This window comes from Notolepis coatsorum, assembly GCF_963971535.1.
Source record: "Notolepis coatsorum genome assembly, chromosome: 11".
Taxonomy (NCBI): Eukaryota; Metazoa; Chordata; class Actinopteri; order Aulopiformes; family Paralepididae; genus Notolepis; species Notolepis coatsorum.
Window position 1 is genome coordinate 42539418 of NC_140175.1, and position 19980 is coordinate 42559397.

Genomic DNA, 19980 nt, shown 5'->3' on the forward strand with positions numbered 1-19980 from the left:
TCCCTCTCAGCCTTCCTACCGTCTCAATAAAGAACCTTCTCTCCTGTCTCCCCTACTCTGTCTCCCTCTCAGCCTTCCTACTGTCTCTATAAAGAACCCTCTCTCCTGTGTCTCCCCTACTCTGTCTCCCTCTCAGCCTTCCTACTTTCTCAATAAAGAACATTCTCTCTGAGGGATGAGGGCTGAGGGCTGAAGACTAAGGACTGAGGGCTGAAGACTAAGGACTGAGGGATGAGGGCTGAAGACTAAGGACTGAGGGCTGAAGACTAAGGACTGAGGACTGAAGACTAAGGACTGAGGGCTGAGGACTAAGGACTGAGGGCTGAAGACTAAGGACTGAGGGCTGAGGACTAAGGACTGAGGGATGAGGGCTGAAGACTAAGGACTGAGGGCTGAAGACTAAGGACTGAGGGATGAGGGCTGAAGACTAAGGACTGAGGGCTGAGGACTAAGGACTGAGGGATGAGGGCTGAAGACTAAGGACTGAGGGCTGAAGACTAAGGACTGAGGGATGAGGGCTGAAGACTAAGGACTGAAGACTAAGGACTGAGGGCTGACGACTAAGGACTGAGGGCTGAGGACTAAGGACTGAGGGATGAGGACTGAGGGATGAGGGATGAGGGCTGAGGACTGAGGGTTGAGGATGTCACTGGGCTTGTCGTGCCACTGCTGCTGCCTGCTGTCTTTAAGAAAATAGGTCTCCTGGTGTAATCAGCCTGAGAGGCGGCACCAGATGTCCTGCTGGCGTCTAAAGCCTGGCCCCTTAATGGAGGTTTTATGAGGTGACAAGAGCTGCCTGAGAGATTGGGCTCTGCACTGAGAGAGAGAGAGAGGAGAGAGAGAGAGAGAGAGAGAGAGAGAGAGAGAGAGAGAGAGAGAGAGAGAGAGAGAGAGAGAGAGAGAGAGAGAGAGAGAGAGAGAGAGAGAGAGAGAGAGAGAGACTGACAGAAAGAGAGAGAGATAGAGATAGAGAGAGAGATAAGAGACTGAGAGAAAGATCAGTGAGAGAAAGATCAGAGAGAGAGAGAGAGAGAGAGAGAGAGAGAGAGAGAGAGAGAGAGAGAGAGAGAGAGAGAGCAGAGTGGCCAGAGACAAGACACACTAACCCTTCCGGTGTGCGCGTGACTTTGCAGCAGGAGGTGTAATTACAGCGTCCTGCGGGAGTCCTTTGTCTAATAGACAGGAAGCTATAAAGCAGAACATGTGCTGGAGCGGAGCATCTTACATAATGGATTTGACGACTTACAGTAGAGAGAGTCTGCAGCGCGCTGACAAGGTGCCGCAGCCTCGGAGCGGGGAGTCGAGTCAAAGGCGGGGAACGCTGACGTTGGCATTTTTGGGTCCCGGGGGATGTCGTCATCATCCCGGCCCCACTCTCTCATAATGAGCGAGTGACCATCAATGACGTGCGCTACGGACCGCCGCTGCTCCGATCAATGCTTTTAGCATCGACATCCCTCCCTAACATGATTAAGACGGATTAGCTCATGAGTAATGCAATTAAGGGCGCATCCATGAATGAAAAAGATCCCAATATGTCAGTGTGGGGATAGCCCAGGCCGCAGCGGTGAGTGATGTAACGTACAACAGATGATGGATACATACAGTGGTGCTTTGCGTATGCCTTGAGGGGATGGTGCCCTCTCAATGTTGTTAGGCTTGATATACCGCCCAGCGTTCCATCAATCAACCACGCGGTGCATTCCAATCAGTAATGCCCCCTACTGACGTACATGAGAGGACGTCCGTCATGGCAGTTTGACACACTGTACAAAATATATGGCTATGGTAAGGAGAGGAAATAAATCACAGGAGGAAAAGCTGTAATTATGGGCAACATTTTGTCGCCATCTATTGGTCAGTTTCAGACTTGCATAGTCGTCCATATAGTCCAGTGGTTCTAAACCTTTTTGGTCTGTGGGTCGTCTGATGGTTAAGCAACAGCTTCTATTGAATGTTCTCCTCACAAAGGCAGCTTGACCAGCCTGTCCAATACATTTAGAGCTTTATAAAAATTTACAAAAAGCTCATATCCTCTGACCCCAAGAAACAATGGGCCTCTTTAGGCCTAGACGTGCACTCCAGTGTCATCTAACCTGTGGCTCTATCCAGCTGATGTTGCTTTGGACTGGAGGCCTGGCGGCCACAGGTCTAAGTGGTCTGTGCTGCAGTAAGCTGCTATAGGCAGCAGGGGGAGCTGTGGCCTTCCCCTCTCTCTCCAGTTCAGTCAGGGTGAGATGCAACAGGAAGGAGCTGATGCCGTCAGGAAGCCTGGTGCGGATGGCCTTGACGTCACGCAGGTCTGTCGGAAAAGCAGATAGCGGGATTGTGAGATAGCGGGGGCACAAAAACAGATGTGATCGTGAACATGATGTCACACGTATTCCAAAAATAATCTGTCAAAAGACAAGTCTGGCAGTCATCTGGTTTGAGAGTTATCGAGAGTATAATGTTATATATATATACAGTATATATAACATTTGTTTGAGAATCCTTCAGTGAGGAGTTCTTTGATTCAGGAGAGAGTGGTTTCTTTATTGTGCACCACATATCATCCCTGCTCTGCATGGCCCCTGTGGCCCCGTGTGACCGGCAGCCAGGGAGACGGCCCTCTCGTATGGTTCCTCTGTTGCGCTTAAATAACCTCAGATGAAGGTAGAGTCGTAAAATAAAGCCTGAACAAACAAGCCAACATTCCACAAGTGATGGTAATCACATAAATAACCCCTGCAGGCTTTTGACCAAGATGACCTGAAATCACAGAGATGTACCTGGAATGTCTCTCTTTTGTCTCTCAAGAGTTACACTTAAAGAGATAAACCCCAGGGTTAATAACCCAGCATGGTGTAATGTTAGTCTAATATATAATGATACATGTGTTATAAGATATATCAAATGATTCCCTAACGTGTTACTTACGGTAGCACAATGAAAAGGGTTTTTATGGAATTCAAAAGAAAACTTAAGAATTACAAGCAAATGTGATTGTTTTAAAGACCATAGCAACACTCTTTCAAGGAGAATCAATCACAAAATAGAATTGAAATGCCATTTTAATAATAACCCTCTTCACTGGGATGACAGGGAACAGACATATATTTTCCTTAACAGCATGTCAAGAGATACTGGGAGAAAAGCAGGTCTTCAAACAATGTTATAACATGATAGCAAATACTGTAATTAGCTTACTCTACAATAAGCCACTAGCCAGTCATTTATTTCTGTGTAATGCCACTGAGGTATAGCTTGTCCAACCTGACTGTGCTAGCACAGTTTCATTGTTAGCACAGCCTGGACTAATGAAGCCATGTCTAGGTAACAGAGATGTTAGCACAGCCTGGACTAATGAAGCCATGTCTAGGTAACAGAGATGTTAGCACAGCCTGGACTAATGAAGCCATGTCTAGGTAACAGAGATGACAGCACAGCCTGGACTAATGAAGCCATGTCTAGGTAACAGAGATGTTAGCACAGCCTGGACTAATGAAGCCATGTCTAGGTAACAGAGATGTTAGCACAGCCTGGACTAATGAAGCCATGTCTAGGTAACAGAGATGATAGCACAGCCTGGACTAATGAAGCCATGTCTAGGTAACAGAGATGATAGCACAGCCTGGACTAATGAAGGCATGCCTGGGTACCAGAGTTGATGGGAGGGGCCTGGATGGTGTCAGTGATGGTCTTGCGGACGGCTGAGGTGAGTCCAGTTCTCTCTGTGTCCAGTGGGTGGCTGGCCCTGTAGGCCTGCAGCAGGTGGGCCTCCACCACAGCAATCTGCAGGGTGCGCACGTCACACACCTGCCTCTGAACACACAAACACACAACAAACACACACACAGACACGTTGATATTCAGTGATAGCTGATATCACTAAACCTTGCTTTACACACACAAGTTGATATTCAGTGATAGCTGATATTACTAAACCTTGTACCTAACAGTACTGTATATATCATGTATGTCATAAATGTCATGATATATATCTGTATATCTGTATGTTGTCGTGTATGTCATAAATGTCATTATGAATTGAAAATGGGGGACCCTGATGTAAACAAGACGAAAGTCTTTCTCTGGTCTGCATCCCCTTAAAGGGGAACTCCAACATTTTGGGAAATTTGCTTATTTAACATCTTCCCTGGAGTTAGACAAGAAGATACATACCTTTTTTGTCTCTGTGCGTGCATTTTAGCTTTGGGAATAGACGCTCCGTTAGCATAGCTTAGCTTCATCACTGGAAGTGAGGCAGGACAGTAGCCTTACAGTGCCTTACAGTGTATTGCAAGGTCTGACATTGACCAAACTTGATATGCATGACCTTGGTGGGCTCTAGGTCAACTCCTGAAAAGGGGGTCAATGTCAGACTTTGCAATCAAAAGTTAGGGGGCTAATAACCCTTGCCATAATTTCAGTGCGCCCCCTAACTTTTGATTGCAAGGTCTGACATTGACCCCCTTTTCAGGAGTTGACCTAGAGCCCATCAAGGTCATGCATATCAAATTTGGTCAATGTCAGACCTTGCAATACACTGTAAGGCACTGTAAGGCTACTGTCCTGCCTCACTTCCAGTGATGAAGTTAAGCTATGCTAACGGAGCGTCTATTCCCAAAGCTAAAATGCACGCACAGAGACAAAAAAGGTATGCATCTTCTTGTCTAACTCCAGGGAAGATGTTAAATAAGCTAATTTCCCAAAATGTTGGAGTTCCCCTTTAACTCATTCCCCGCCAAAGACAAGTTGACTCGTTATAGCCCGCCAATCGAATACTGCCAACAACGAGTATACTCGTTATTGGATCGTTATTTCTTTCATTCGCTATTTCCATTCATAAACATGCAGGTGTTATCACAAAAGTCACAAAAGTCCAATACCGCCACATAACGCCTTACTGCTGCTATTGCACTCCATTTGAAACTATGTGGCTTTGTGTCTGGGCCGAGCTGCGGCGTGCGGGCGGGGTCTAAATATTTGGGCAGGACAAGCGGTTATAACGGATGCATCGACGAGGGTCAACCCCCCCCCCCCCGTTCATGTTCAATGCTGGATTACGTTGGAAACACGCTCGCTTTGACACACTGTGTCAAAGGCTGCACTAAGATAGAGTAGGATCAGGATGTTGAGGGCACCAGAATCAGTGGAGATGAGGAGGTCATTGATGACTTTAACCAGTGCAGTTTCGGTGCTGTGAGCAGAACGGAAGCCAGACTGAAGGGGTTCATAGAGGGTGTTGGACTGGAGATGGGAGTGGAGTTGGGAGGCAGCAATGCGTTCAAGTGTTTTAGAAAAGAAAGGGAGATTGGAGATGGGGCGGTAGTTGGAGAGGTTGGATGGGTCGAGGGTGGGTTTTTTTGAGGACAGGGGTGACAGCGGCGAGTTTATAGAGGGAGGGGACGTGGCCTAGGGATAGTGACTGGTTGAAAAGGGCAGTGCAGTGGGGGATGAGAGCAGGGAGGCAGGCCTTGGTGAGAGTAGTGGGGAGGGGGTCGAGGGAGCAGGTAGTGGCCTTGGAGGTGGTCATGAGGTCCGTGATGAAGGAGGAGTCAACAGGGGCGAAGGCAGTGAAGGGGGTGGGAGGGATGGAGTCAGGTGGGTGAAAATTGATAGGGGCGGGGCGGTAGTTGGCGATGCGGGCGGTCAGTGAGCTGTTGATTTGGGATATTTTGTGAGGAGAAACGAGTTGCAGAGGTCAGGGGAGGAGAGTGAGTTATTGTCCGGGGGTTGTAGGAGTTTCTTGACAGTGGAGAAGAGGGTCCGGGGGTTTCAGTTGCTGCTGTTGATGATGGTGGAGTAGTGGGCAGATTTGGCAGCTTGAAGTGCATCACGGTAGGAGGAGATGTGCTGTTTATGGAGGTCAGCGTGGATGGTGAGATGTTCTTTTTTATAGAGGCGTTCGAGTTGACGGCCGGTCTGCTTCATAGAGCGGAGTTCCGGGGTGTACCAGGGGGAGGAGGTGGTGAATGAGACAGTGATAGTTTTCAGGGGTGCCAGTGAGTCAAGGGAGTCAGAGAGAGTGGAGTTGAGCAGGAGGGCATAGTCATCGGGGGTTAGACGGGGCGGAGTCAGGGGGAAAGGCAGAGGTTATGGACTGGGACAGGGTGAGAGGGTCAATGGATTTAATGTTACGGAAAGAGATGGTGCGTTTTTTGTGGTGGGGTGCGGGAAGGGGAGCAGAGAAAAGGATGCAGTAGTGGTCAGAGAGTGGGAATGGGATAGGGTGAGGATTGGATATGGGTAGGGAGGCAGAGCAGACAAGGTCAAGTGTGTGGCCTTTGTTGTGGGTGGGGAAGTTGATGTGCTGGGTGAGGCTAAAACAGTCAAGGAGGGAGAGGAAGTCAGGTGTGAGGTTTGAGTTAAGTTGGTCAACATGGATGTTGAAGTCACCGGTGAGTAGGAGGCGGGTGGAGAGAGTGGAGGCTATAGTCAGGAGATCGGAAAGTTCAGTTAGGAAAGAGTGGTGAGGCTTTGGAGGGCGTTAAAGAAGTAGTGCAGTGATAGAGTTGGGGAGGGAAAAGGTGAGGTATTCGAAGGATAACATGGGAGGGAGGTTTAGGTGCAGTTCAGTGATGGATAGGGAGTGTTTGTGGAAAATGGCAAGACCCCCCCCTCGGCCAGAGAGGCGGGGCTTGGCGATGAAACTGTAGTTTGGGGGGGTAGCTTGGTTGAGGGAGTAGAAGTCCAAGGGCTGTTGCCAGGTTTCAGTGAGGAGGAGTAGGTCGAGGTTGTTGTCCAGTAGTAGATCAGAGATCAGAGGTGATTTATTTGAGAGAGAGCGAGTGTTAAGGAGTGCAAGGGAGATGGATGGGGGAGCAGGGAGGAAGGAGCGGAGGTTATTGAGGTTAGCGGTGCGGTGGGTGAAGGTGACAGGGGGGCGAGAGGTAGTCCAGAAAGAGGGGATGTTTGAGCCGTCAGGGAGGTGGAGAGTCCGGTTTCGATTTAGGCGGGGGCCTCAGTGGATGTTGCTGCGGCGACAGTGAATGCCAGCGTTTCTGGCAGCAGTGGCAATGGCAGCAGGGAGACGGTAATTGTTATTGTACGAGTGAAGATCAGCAGCAGTACATGAGAGGCGGGGGGGGGGGGGGCAGTAAAAATGGGGGGGAGTGAGAGTCTAAGGGAAAACGGTAGGAGGAGCAGGAGTCCAAGTTGGGTATAGGATAGGAGCAGGAATGGGTTAAAAATTGGTAGTAGCTGGTGGGCGGATTACACAGAATTACTCTAAAACTATACTCATATTCACCACAGTATAAAACGGGAATGTATTGATGAAAAACGTATCTGTTTTTTGCATATTGACCGGAAGAAACTCACTGACAATCGACTATATCATTAGATCCATAGCTATAATATTTAATATAGTTTTAGCACTACAAACACCGGCATGTACCCTCATTTTATTACAGCGCTGGCACACACAGCCATACGCCCACAGCGACCTCTGGCGTCCATTGAGTTAAGAATTGTGTGTATTGAGCCGTACTGTATTGTATCCATTCTGCAATCTGTTAATACAATTTTCAATCAATCAATCAAGCTTTAGCATTAAATCTACTTCCCCATTTCGTTTTTTTATAGGAAACTTAATTACTTCTATCCAAAAATATGTGTCAAATATTTTTTTCTTTATCTACTTTTTTCTCCTCCTTTTTCTGTGATTTTTCTCCCCATCCCAATTTACCTCTTGTGCCAATTCTCCCTCCACTGTCCTGATTGTTGCTCGCATATGCCCCCCACTGGCCGGTTGTAGGGAGGATAGAAGCCTTGCATCACATGTCCCCTCCGATACATGTGGAGGCAGCCCGTCACATCTTTTCACCTGCCAGCGCGGACTCTCATTTGGCGAGGAGTAACGTGTAGGAGGCTCACACTGCCCCCGCCATTTTCCTGACTTTGCTGTGCAGGCGCCCCAACCGACCTGTAGGAGTCGCTGTTCACAACGACCAGACCCTTCGACTTCCCACTCGCTAACTCTGCCAATTGAGTTAGTATGACGGCCGACCCAAGTCGGAGGCAACGCCGACAGCCGGATTCGAACCCGGTGTCACTTGCGTTGGTGACAAGCGCAATGTCCGCTGCGCCACCCAGCCGCCCCATGTGTCAAATTTATATAATTTTTATAGTAACAAATTTGAATGTGATTCTATTTTTGTTTTATTATGTGTGGCCTAGTCCTAAGATATCTATAGTATTGGGCGTCGATTCAAGAAAGTCAAAAGGCTGAAAAAGGTAGTGGAAACATGTGGGATCTGTGGTGATCTCCGAGGATGACACGTACGATGCTCTTGCCCTCTTCCTGGAAGAGCCTATAGGTGATGGAGACACTGTCAGGGAGAGGGGCCAGGTGTCTGGAGGCGCCTGGGGGCTGTGTTCCCTCTGAGGCCGGGGCCTGGTGTCTGGAGGCGCCTGGGGGCTGTGTTCCCTCTGAGGCCGGGGCCTGGCAGGGACTCTCCACCTGGACCACAGGGGAGGAGACATGACAGATTAGAGAGAAGAGGGCGTTGGGAATTTAGAGCTGTGACTGGAAATATCTCCCTTTAAAATCATGGCTCTCTTTCAGCTGGGCCTCATTCTCTGCCTCCCTTCTTGATTAGATTAGATTCAAATGTGTCATCATCGTACAAAACAGTACAGTACAACAACAAAAATTGGCATTTAACCAGAGTACAAAGGTAACAGTAAAGTGCAATAACAATATACAGTGTATCAAGTGATTAAATGGAATATATATAACAAGCCGAGTAAATGTGTTAATCTGATGTATGTACAATATTATTACGTACAGTGATACAAGTATAAATATACACTCATAGCCATACTGGCCAGTGGTATAACTAATAAGTAGGTATGAGATATACACAGATATAGATATAGTATATACAGCGTGTAGAGTGCACAGGGGGTATGTATACAGTTATGTAAACAGGAATATATGCAGATATATTCATACGCATATAGATAAATATATACAGTACCGCTGGAATCATTCTGCCTTCAGATTTATAACTGGTGACAGATATGATACCCACCACTGTGTCCTTTATGAAAAGGTTGGATAGCCTTCTCTGGTTGAAAGGCGTAACTATCACTGGTATTTGTTTATTTTTAAAGTACTTACTGATAAGCTTCCCCCTTACATCACAAAACTGTTGGAATGGAATCTTGGAAGCTATTCTACATGTTCAAATGACTGGTTGGTTCTTAGGGTTCCTCGAGTTTGCTCTGAACTAGGAAAAATGCCCTTTTCCCTTTGATGCTTCCAACACCTGGAATGCCCTCCAACTGACTCTGAAGTTGGAGGTTCTTCCTTCAATTGCTGCATTTAAAAGTATGTGTCGACTTGTAACAGTCTTAACAGATTGTAATGTTAATCTTATTCGCTGTGCCTATATGTAACTGTGTCTTTGCTTTGTATAGTATAGGCAATAGAGTTCAGAGTTAATACGGTATGGAGAGTGTGTATTGTGACTGCAGGTAAGATGAGTCATGAAGAGAGGTGGTAAGTAATACTATCTCACGACAGGCATGGTGTGGTACAGCAATTAGGACCATGCATCAAAATATGTACCAATATATATTTTAAAAGCAACAAAAAGTCCTGAAATGCGATGAAAAACTTCTAAATGTTGGATTCTTACAAGGAGACCTTCCTTCTACATTGGACACTATAAGGACATTGTGATCAGCTGAAAAATGTTAGAACAGAAAATAATTTACTATGGCATAATAAAATGTGTTTTCATAACAACCCCTCAGATTATACAGAAAACTCCCTATTTTCAGGTCATTATAACTCGGGGCGGTTGTTTATAAACCTAATGCTGTGTTCACACGGGTTCAGGCAGATGGTTGGGCAGTAACGGCACTTTTACAACGAGAGAAATGTAAAAACGGGACAAGGGAAAGGCAGGGCGGCATGTTGCTATGGTGATGGTATTGTTCACCAGCAAGTTAGCCAACGGTGAATTCGCTCTTCAAACAGGCTTGTTATCTGCCAACGCTAGTTCAATAATATAGCACAACAAACTTTCCATATATTTTCTGGTATTCTGCCCAGCTCTGTTAGTTCTTATGTCAGCAAAATCTTAGGATTTCAAGCTCTAATCATATTATAAATCTTGTTTTACCAGAATGATTAGCTTCCAATGGTCCACGTTTTCTTCATGTACATTGTAGTCACATAAAATCTGGTTGTAAATTCATGGATGACGACAAAAGGTTAAAATATTTTAACAGCAATGCTGTCAACCGTTACCGGTATTCTCTGCCGACTTCACCTAATTTTACCATCCTGCTCTCACCCACTATATCCGGTTTGCCATCTACCGTCTGCCTGAATCCCTGTGAACATAGCATAACCCTTACTTTAACCCTATCCTTAACCTTACGGGAGACGCCGAACCCTAACTGCAACTAACGTTAAGAGATGAAAAAAGTCCTGCTAAGCCTCCCGGAGGTGAAGTGTTGACAGGGAGGAAAGGTGGACTTCCCGGCGCTGCCTTGCCTTTAACTGCTGTGCCTCACAGTAACCTGCTATGACCCGGAGGAGCGGCACCAGCATGCTGGACTTCGCCTCAGACACCCCGTCCACCAGCTTCAGACTGGCAATGCTGCACGGCCTGCAAAAACAGTAGAGGACCCGTTCAAAAACAATATTCATAGTATTCTCATGATGTTGCATGATTTTCTCTACCAATGTGCATTTGATGCAATCACAGGCTGTTTGGCTAACGTGACAGCCATATGGCACTGTAGTAATGGAATACTCCGGATAGACCATAAGAACATAAACATTGTCGTTAAAATGTTTGGGTATCGTGCTGAATCAAGTTTATGAGTGGTAAAACTGAAGTCAAAGTGGACACTGAGGACCTCGACTTGCAGATACTGTAAAACAGTGTTTTATTGAAGTACACTAACAACCTACAAAAGGCTTTGCTGCCCACCTTGTGCAGCTTGTTTGGTTGCTTGCGTCAGTAACTTGATGTTTATCTGTGTTGGTTGGTACCGTTCTTTTGAATTTCTTAGGAATTCAATGTGTCTAATCAGCTAGGCACACACATTACTAAGAATTTTGCAAACCACTTTCTTTTTTCCAAGAACATCACTGCCAAGTCCCTCTTGTTAGTTAGTGAGTTGCAGTATTTGTAACTGCTAAAACCAAGGGTGGTAATGTCACTAGTAATCACAGAACCACAGACTTCCTATGTGAGTCACAGGGTTTACACCTATGAGGTATGGTGTACTTGATCTGTATCACCTTTTACGCACTGGATATGAGTAAGAGAAACTGTCAGACAGTTTGTGGCTGCTTGAAGGGTTAGATATATGATGCAACTAATACACTGCTTCACATTTCTTGAGAAAATAATTTGTACATGACATTGATCAAACTGCACAAGGATATACTTGTTTGCAAAAGTCTCCAATTCATATGTAGTAGCATAATTATTTCAGACAAAAAACAAAAGGTGTGGTAATATGGTGTCTACCTAGTATACATTAGCTATGACATTTAAGCTGCTTTATGGCCACAGATTAATTTAAAGATATGGTTAGAAATTGAGGGTCAGAGAGAAAGTGTCACCTGCCAGATACAGGTAGGGTCAGAGAGAAAGTGTCACCTGCCAGATACAGGTAGGGTCAGAGAGAAAGTGTCACCTGCCAGCTACAGTTAGGGTCAGAGAAAAGGCATTTGTATCTTCTGGTTTTCCAGGACTAAACTAAGTGTTCCATGTAACTGTAACTGTACCTGATCTTTGCCATGTCCAATAGGATCTTGTTGGTGGCCAGGATGGCTGGAGGGATGTCCTTCTCGCTGGCCAGTTTCTGACGCTCGGCCACCAGCTTCCCATACAACTCAGTCTGCAGGAAAGGCAGAGCATAGTTAATACAACGTCATGGATGAGAATCAACCAATATGCTGATGAGATGTAATGCAACAAGTGGAGTTAAGGAACAACATTATGGGAAATGTGCTCATACCAATTAGATACCAATTTCCTCTATGTGTGTACAGTAGAAAGCTATCTAGCTAGCTTAGCACAAATGAATGGAAGCGGATATGAAACACTAGCCTAGCTTCCAACTCCGAGAGAGGTAATTACTGGGTTAGCTGGTCTGTATCCACTACCATTAATTTATGCTAAGCTAGGCTATTTTGTGGCCAGACAGCTTTCTACTGAACGCACGTCCTTTAAGAATGCAAACGCTCTACTTTACAGTTTGGAATTACACCACTGATCAAGTCAAGTCAAGTCAAGAGTTTTTATTTGTCACGGCATACAAGTATACAATGAAATGCGGGTGGTCTTGCCCGCAACGATGTGCAATAACATATAATAGAATCAACATTGTGCAATAAACAAGTAACATTGTGCAATAAACAAGTAACATATTAGGGCATATCGGTATATGTACATAAGTTATTTACAGAGCATGGAGGACATGCTAGGTCCTTTGGTAGTGTCTTTCTGTACATGCTAATTTATACAATCTCGGTTATACTATACTATTTTTAAAGTGACCTTTCCTTAGTGGCCATAAGTGTGGGCGTGTGCAGCATGAGTGTGTGCTTGCTCATGCTTGCTGATGGAACAAGACCAAGCTCCCACATCCACGCCTCCAGTCCACATCCACTCCTCCAGTCCACATCCACCCCTCCAGTCCACATCCACCCCTCCAGTCCACATCCACCAGTCCACATCCACCCCTCCAGTCCACATCCACCCCTCCAGTCCGCATCCACCCCTCCAGTCCACATCCACCCCTCCAGTCCACATCCACCCCTCCAGTCCACATCCACCCCTCCAGTCCGCATCCACCCCTCCAGTCCGCATCCACCCCTCCAGTCCGCATCCACCCCTCCAGTCCACATCCACCCCTCCAGTCCGCTTCCACCCCTCCAGTCCGCATCCACCCCTCCAGTCCGCATCCACCCCTCCAGTCCGCATCCACCCCTCCAGTCCACATCCACCCCTCCAGTCCGCATCCACCCCTCCAGTCCGCTTCCACCCCTCCAGTCCGCTTCCACCCCTCCAGTCCGCATCCACCCCTCCAGTCCGCATCCACCCCTCCAGTCCGCATCCACCCCTCCAGTCCACATCCACCCCTCCAGTCCACATCCACCCCTCCAGTCCACATCCACCCCTCCAGTCCGCTTCCACCCCTCCAGTCCGCTTGCACCCCTCCAGTCCACTTCCACCCCCCTGTCCACATCCACCCCTCCAGTCCACATCCACCCCTCCAGTCCACATCCACCCCTCCAGTCCGCTTCCACCCCGCCCAGTCCGCTTCCACCCCTCCAGTCCGCTTCCACCCCTCCAGTCCGCTTCCACCCCTCCAGTCCACATCCTCCCCTCCAGTCCACATCCACCCCTCCAGTCCACATCCTCCCCTCCAGTCCACATCCTCCCCTCCAGTCCACATCCTCCCCTCCAGTCCACATCCTCCCCTCCAGTCCACATCCTCCCCTCCAGTCCACATCCTCCCCTCCAGTCCACATCCACACCTCCAGTCCGCTTCCACCCACATAGCTCACGTTGCACAGGTCACATTTCAATGAGGTGCAAAGTGACTGGTCCCCGGGGTCAGTGGGACTCCATGAACTTAATAACGTACTTTAACTGTGAATAGTACTTCAACTGAATTCCCTTGTATGCAGTCATGTGGGTCCTACTCAGGTAGGCCAGAGTAGTGGTTTTGCTGACCAATTAAAGGGAATGTCCAACATTCAATAAGACTTCTATCCCTCAGATGGCTACTGACTGATTTCCAGTAGTGTTGCTTATTTTTTGTCTGAAGGTAGTAATGTGCTCCCAGATAACATTCAAGCCTGCCATCCCCGCGAGACCCAGAACATTACTAATGTTACAGCCTAAGGGCCAAGCTACATCTGTTTTGTCTATTTCTTTTTATTATTTCTCAATGAGGAGTATCCGTCTGTCGGACAGGGCCGGTGACAGAAAAGTTCGGAGGATGAACTTTTGGAACTAACGTTAGCTAAGCTGTTGTTTCTGTAAATGCATGATGACATTAGGTTCTGATTTAAAAGCTGTTGTTTCTGTGACTGAGTGATGACATTAGGTTCTGATTTAAAAGCTATTGTTTCTGTGACTGAGTGATGACATTAGGTTCTCATTTAAAAGCTGTTGTTTCTGTAAATACATGATGACATTAGGTTCTCATTTAAAAGCTGTTGTTTCTGTGACTGAGTGATGACATTAGGTTCTCATTTAAAAGCTGTTGTTTCTGTAAATACATGATGACATTAGGTTCTCATTTAAAAGCTGTTGTTTCTGTGACTGAGTGATGACATTAGGTTCTCATTTAAAAGCTGTTGTTTCTGTGACTGCGTGATTACATTTGGTTCTCATTTACTAAAAGCTGTTTCTTTGACTGTGTGAATACATTTGGTTCTCATTTACTAAAAGCTGTTGTTTCTGTGACTGCGTGATGACGTTAGGTTCTCATTTAAAAGCTGTTGTTTCTGTGACTGCGTGATGACATTTGGTTCTCATTTAAAAGCTGTTGTTTCTGTGACTGCGTGATGACATTTGGTTCTCATTTACTAACAGCTGTTGTTTCTGTGACTGCGTGATGACATTTGGTTCTCATTTACTAAAAGCTGTTGTTTCTGTGACTGCGTGATTACGTTAGGTTCTCATTTAAAAGCTGTTGTTTCTGTGACTGCGTGATGACATTAGGTTCTCATTTAAAAGCTAGATCTCTGGGTTGATACATTCCTACGGAGCGTGGAATGGAGGTGCTAGAACAGCAGGCTGCACTTCCTGCAGCTCTCTAGAGGCTGGATGGCCGCTCACCAGATGGGGGGCGGATAGAGCTTCTGATGTAACGTACCTGCAGCTGAAGCTCCCTGGGAGAGACAGGTGGTGGCTGTGGTTTGGCCGGCTTGGATGGCGACCTGAAAGACATGTTCAGAGTCAATCAGGTGTTCACCTGTTCTGAGAAACCATTCCGCTACGTTGGGACCAGTGTTGTAGTTCTGGAGTCCAGGACAGATTTTCAGGACTCGTGACTCGACTTGGACTTGAGCACTGATGACTCGGACTTGAGCATTGACTGCATTCGGACTCGGTAGGTGCAGACGAGGACTCAGACTGGTTAATTGATAAATACAGTTATTTAATAGGCCCTAATCATTTGGCATAAGATATTGATGAATAGGGTAATGGGGACTCGACTGTGGCTTTTCTTTAGTGACTCAGACTTGGACTCGGACACTGGGGACTCGAGACTCGACCTTGAGATTTAGTGATTCGACTACAACACTTATTTGAGTGCGTGCAAGTACTTATCCTATCACCTATAGGACACCCATCATTGCTGGAGACACACATCAAGGTTATTTGAAGTTTAGATTTAGGTTGAGAAATTAGTACATTTATTGCCAATCAATGGGGGGGGGCGACAGTGGGTTAAATTCCCACTCCGTGCAGCGTGTCAAAGTGTCCTTGAGCAAGCCATTTAACCCCTAATTGCTCCCGATGAGCAGGTTGGCACCTTGCATGGTTGCCTCCGCCGTCAGTGTGTGAATGGGTGAGTGAATGGGTGAATGCGAGGAACAAAAATTGTAAAGTGCTTTGGATAAAAGCGCTATATAAAATGCACCATTTACCAATGGAATGATGCTGGATGTGAAGCCACAGGGCTGCACTTAAACTCAGCACAACTCTTACCTGTACTGAGCAGGGGAGCGACCAGGGACATGGCTCAGCTGGCTGGGGGCTGGTCTGGAGTAGGAACCAGACAGATTCTTCTGGTTGGAGATAGATAGGAGTAATGAGGTACAACAGACACAACATAGGTTTCTAATGTGGTGGTGGTATGATGCAGAAAGCACAGTCAGCGTGTTTTCTGTCGCACATGTCAACTTCATTGACACATAGTAACATGGAGCTGTCAAGCAACTGTCGCTCTAAACGAATATCCAGGCAGCACCTGAGAAGAATCCTAGACAGACTAGAAGATGCATGTGTGGAAACCCAACTGCATCAATCTATAAAATTGATCAAAATGTATCTAAAGTAAGGTGTTTATATATGTACAGGTAACTGATTTATATTTACATTATTACACTTACACAATGCTGAAAATGTATACCTTGCTATGCGGTTTTAAAATGTTTATATATTTAAGTAGTCCTAACTGAACCATTGCATTTGTAAACCTATTACACTATTATTGAAATAGATTTGAACTGAACTATGGTCAAAAATGGAAAATATTACGACACATCATAATCGGACTCCAAATCGTTGTGGGATTGAACCGCTACACCTGTTATAATAATAATAATAAAACAATTATTTTATAGAGCGCTTCTCAGTAACCCGAAGTCGCTAACAGTAGGCAGAAAGAAAGAACAAAGAAACAAAAGAAACATAGAGCCACAGGGGAAACAGGGAACAATATGAATACACAGGAACATAGAGCCACAGTAACAGACAACAGAAAATACAGGAGCCGGTAGGGGAAAGGAGGCAGAGAGGGTAGGGGAGGGTACAAGGGGGGCGACAGGTTGGAGGAGGGTGGTTATGGGTATGGAAGGTTAAATGCTAGGGAGAACAGGTAGGTTAAACACTAACTGAAGATGCCACAGCGATAGCTCACTGGAATTCTATAACCATCTCAAGGTTGAGAACAGAGAGCCATCTAAAAGCAAAACCACTCACCACTGAAGAGGTGGAGGGATATGCGCCAGAGGTGGTGTTGGCAGAGGCTGGAGCAGCACCTCGTCTACAACCACACACAAAACACACAGCACACAAACATTTACACAGCAACAACACATCTCAATACAAAAAAACTAAAACAAATGGCACTTGTTCATTTCAACTCTCAAGAGGAGCAGTTTGGGAGTGGAATTTGGAGGACACTCTCGACGGCACAAAACAAAAACAACATTGTCTAATCTGGCGGTGGACTGAATAGGAGACATCTGTCGGATGAGTAACATGCACCATGTAAGGACGCATATCGCTAGGATAACAAAAAACACATTCTTAGAGAGAGAGAAAGAGAGAGAGAGTAGACAGAGATACTGTGCAGGAAAGACAAGAGTGGACGGGGGGGGGTGCTCTGTGAAAGCAAGAGGAAGATATCACAGGCAGACGTGTTGATATGTCCGGGAGCCATATAATGGTGGCGATTTCATGCTCCTTTAAAGCAAACAGCTGCAGGAGCGGAATGCCAGGCCTAACGTTTGAGGAGGTTGTCGAGAACAAGGGGAGCTTGGAATTATGCTTTGGCTGTGCCGGTACCAGCGTGCGCACGCACGCACGCACATGCACACACACACACACACACACACACGCTAATGACATTCCTAAGGCATCACATCTATATGCCACACACCACTAAGCTACAATAACTTCCTTTCCCCCCCCAAATGCCTGGAAATGTGGGGATCACTCTCAACATTACAAACTAATACTATATGAATGGATGTACAGGCGGATTAGGTTACAGCCACAGAGGAAAACATCGGGAGGATATAATGTGGTTACAGCTCTTTTAAAACGCGTTCCTTGACAGACGATTAAATCTGGGAGCGTCTGTGCCAGTGGGCTGAAGGCTGAGACCGGCTTTGGCACCGAGTGCGCAAGTGTTGGGTTTAAATGTGACCTCTTTGATGTCGCTGCTACCGTTTCTGATGCACCGAAGCAGCTGGCGTTGCCTTTTTACACGTACCCCAATCCCCTCCTCGGGAGAGTCAAAGCAAGGCGATAAAAGATCAGACGTAGATCTCAAGAAAGCCTTTTGCTTCCGCGTGTTCTTCAGAGTGAGCGAGGGTTGCAGCATAAAAGGGTTGTAGTGTAGGTCCGGGGAGACTTTCACTGACTTTCCGTGTTTGATTCCAGAGTTCTATGATGAGGAAGGACGCAGCCCCGGTGTTCTTGTGGAAGAGGTTTAAGCAACGTTACTTCTGAATGCTACTCCAGAACGCTACTCCTGAACGCTACTCCTGAAGGCTACTCCTGAAGGCTACTCCAGAACGCTACTCCTGAACACTACTCCTGAACACTACTCCTGAACGCTACTCCAGAACGCTACTCTTGAACACTACTCCTGAACGCTACTCCAGAAGGCTACTCCAGAACGCTACTCCTGAACGCTACTCCTGAACGCTACTCCTGAAGGCTACTCCTGAAGGCTACTCCAGAACGCTACTCCAGAACGCTACTCCTGAAGGCTACTCCTGAAGGCTACTCCAGAACGCTACTCCTGAACGCTACTCCTGAACGCTACTCCTGAACGCTACTCCTGAAGGCTACTCCAGAACGCTACTCATGAACGCTACTCCAGAATGCTACTCCAGAACGCTACTCCAGAACGCTACTCCTGAATGCTACTCCTGAACGCTACTCCAGAATGCTACTCCTGAACGCTACTCCAGAACGCTACTCCTGAACGCTACTCCAGAACGCTACTCCAGAACACTACTCCAGAACGCTACTCCAGAACACTACTCCAGAACACTAGTCAAGAACACTACTTCAGAATGCTACTTCAGAATGCTACTCCAGAACACTACTCCAGAACGCTACTACTAAACATTACTCCAGAACACTACTCATGAACGCTACTACTAAACATTACTCCTGAATGCTACTCCTAAACGCTACTTATGAAAATGCGATTGGTCTACCAAAGGTAATGGTTTTTTTTTTATCCACTTTTTCTCCCATTTTCTATATTTTCTCCCATCCCAATTTCGTATCCAATTCAACCCTCCCCTGTCACGGACGCTGTTTCTTGCCTCCCACAAGCCGGCTGCAATGTGGACTAAGTCATACATAGCACAAGTCCCCTCCGTTACTTGAGGTAACAGCAGTCGCATCTTTTCACCTGCGCAGCTCGATCTCTCAGTGGCGAGGAGTAACGCGTGGGAGGCTCACGCTGCCCCCGACACTTCCTGATTCTACTGCGCAGGCGCACCAACCGACCTGTAGGAGTCACTGTCCACAACGCCCGATCCCCACCCATCAGTTTCCCACCCCCTAATACGGCCAATGTGTATTAGTACGGACGACCAGCTAAACTGAAAGCAAATGTGGAGCGCTGGGCTCGAACTGACGAGCCCAGCGTCTCCAGCATTTCGCGGCGAGCGCCTTGCCCACTACGCCACATAGCCGCCCTACCAAAGGTAATGGTGAAGGGTTTTTACACTGGCACTAGCTGGGCTATTATAATCACCAATATAGAGATAAAATTAACATCTACATCTTTGATGTTAATATAAAAACCGTAAAGTGGACTGAACATTTTCAAAAGTTAGGGTGTGAAAACGAATTGGATCATGTAGAATTGACCATCTGCAAAACAATGACACCAATTTAGTCCACCAATCCTACTGTCTTTAGGCGCTACCGCCAGCACTATGATGCAACTAGTTGTTTGAAAATGTAGGGCAGACCTTGTTGGTAACAGGGCAGCCGATAAGTATCAGTAGGTGAACAGAATAGAGAAATATTTTACAGGGACAAATAGGATGACTTGCTTCGGAAACAAACAAGAGTGATGGTAACGTCAATAAACCAAAAACCAAGTAAAAAAATACGACAACTATTGAACTGTATTGTTATGCATGTTATTGTTCTAGCAAAGGGATTGCACTTTTTTCCCCCCTCAGTTTTTGGTTGGTTATTGTTACTGATGTAGAATGTTATTAGCATATTTAGCATTAAGCATTTTAGCATTTAGCATTTTTAGATTATATAATTTAGATTCGATTTAGATGATTGAATTATTTGATTATATATTGCATATATTTAGCATGTTGTTATATTGTTTACACTGCTTTTTACTACCTGTATCGTATCTCCCCTCCCCGCTCCCCCATGCTGCTATGATGCCTGAATTTCCCCAAGGGGACCAATAATTGTTAAGTGGTTGCACGATTTGAAAGCTCATGACATAGATGTTATTTCAATACATTTTAACTAACTACATTTTGTTGGGGTGAGG

The 19980-nt window shown here is 46.3% G+C and overlaps 1 protein-coding gene across 7 annotated transcripts in view; it reads right to left on the reverse strand.

Moving 5' to 3' along the window:
* The window catches only part of wrn (WRN RecQ like helicase), a 96330-nt gene that overhangs the window by 8266 nt on the left and 68084 nt on the right, over nucleotides 1-19980 (reverse strand). For 6 of the 7 annotated variants that reach the window (XM_084324618.1, XM_084324617.1, XM_084324614.1 and 3 more), the window contains 8 exons: nucleotides 16686-16749; nucleotides 15690-15769; nucleotides 14851-14914; nucleotides 11744-11856; nucleotides 10496-10610; nucleotides 8270-8446; nucleotides 3642-3804; nucleotides 2097-2302 (listed from right to left, as the gene is read on the reverse strand). In XM_084324618.1, coding sequence (XP_084180744.1) covers nucleotides 2097-2302; nucleotides 3642-3804; nucleotides 8270-8446; nucleotides 10496-10610; nucleotides 11744-11856; nucleotides 14851-14914; nucleotides 15690-15769; nucleotides 16686-16749 — 982 coding nt within the window. The remainder of the gene's footprint in view (nucleotides 1-2096; nucleotides 2303-3641; nucleotides 3805-8269; nucleotides 8447-10495; nucleotides 10611-11743; nucleotides 11857-14850; nucleotides 14915-15689; nucleotides 15770-16685; nucleotides 16750-19980) is intronic. The other variant, XM_084324615.1, reaches the window with a different exon arrangement.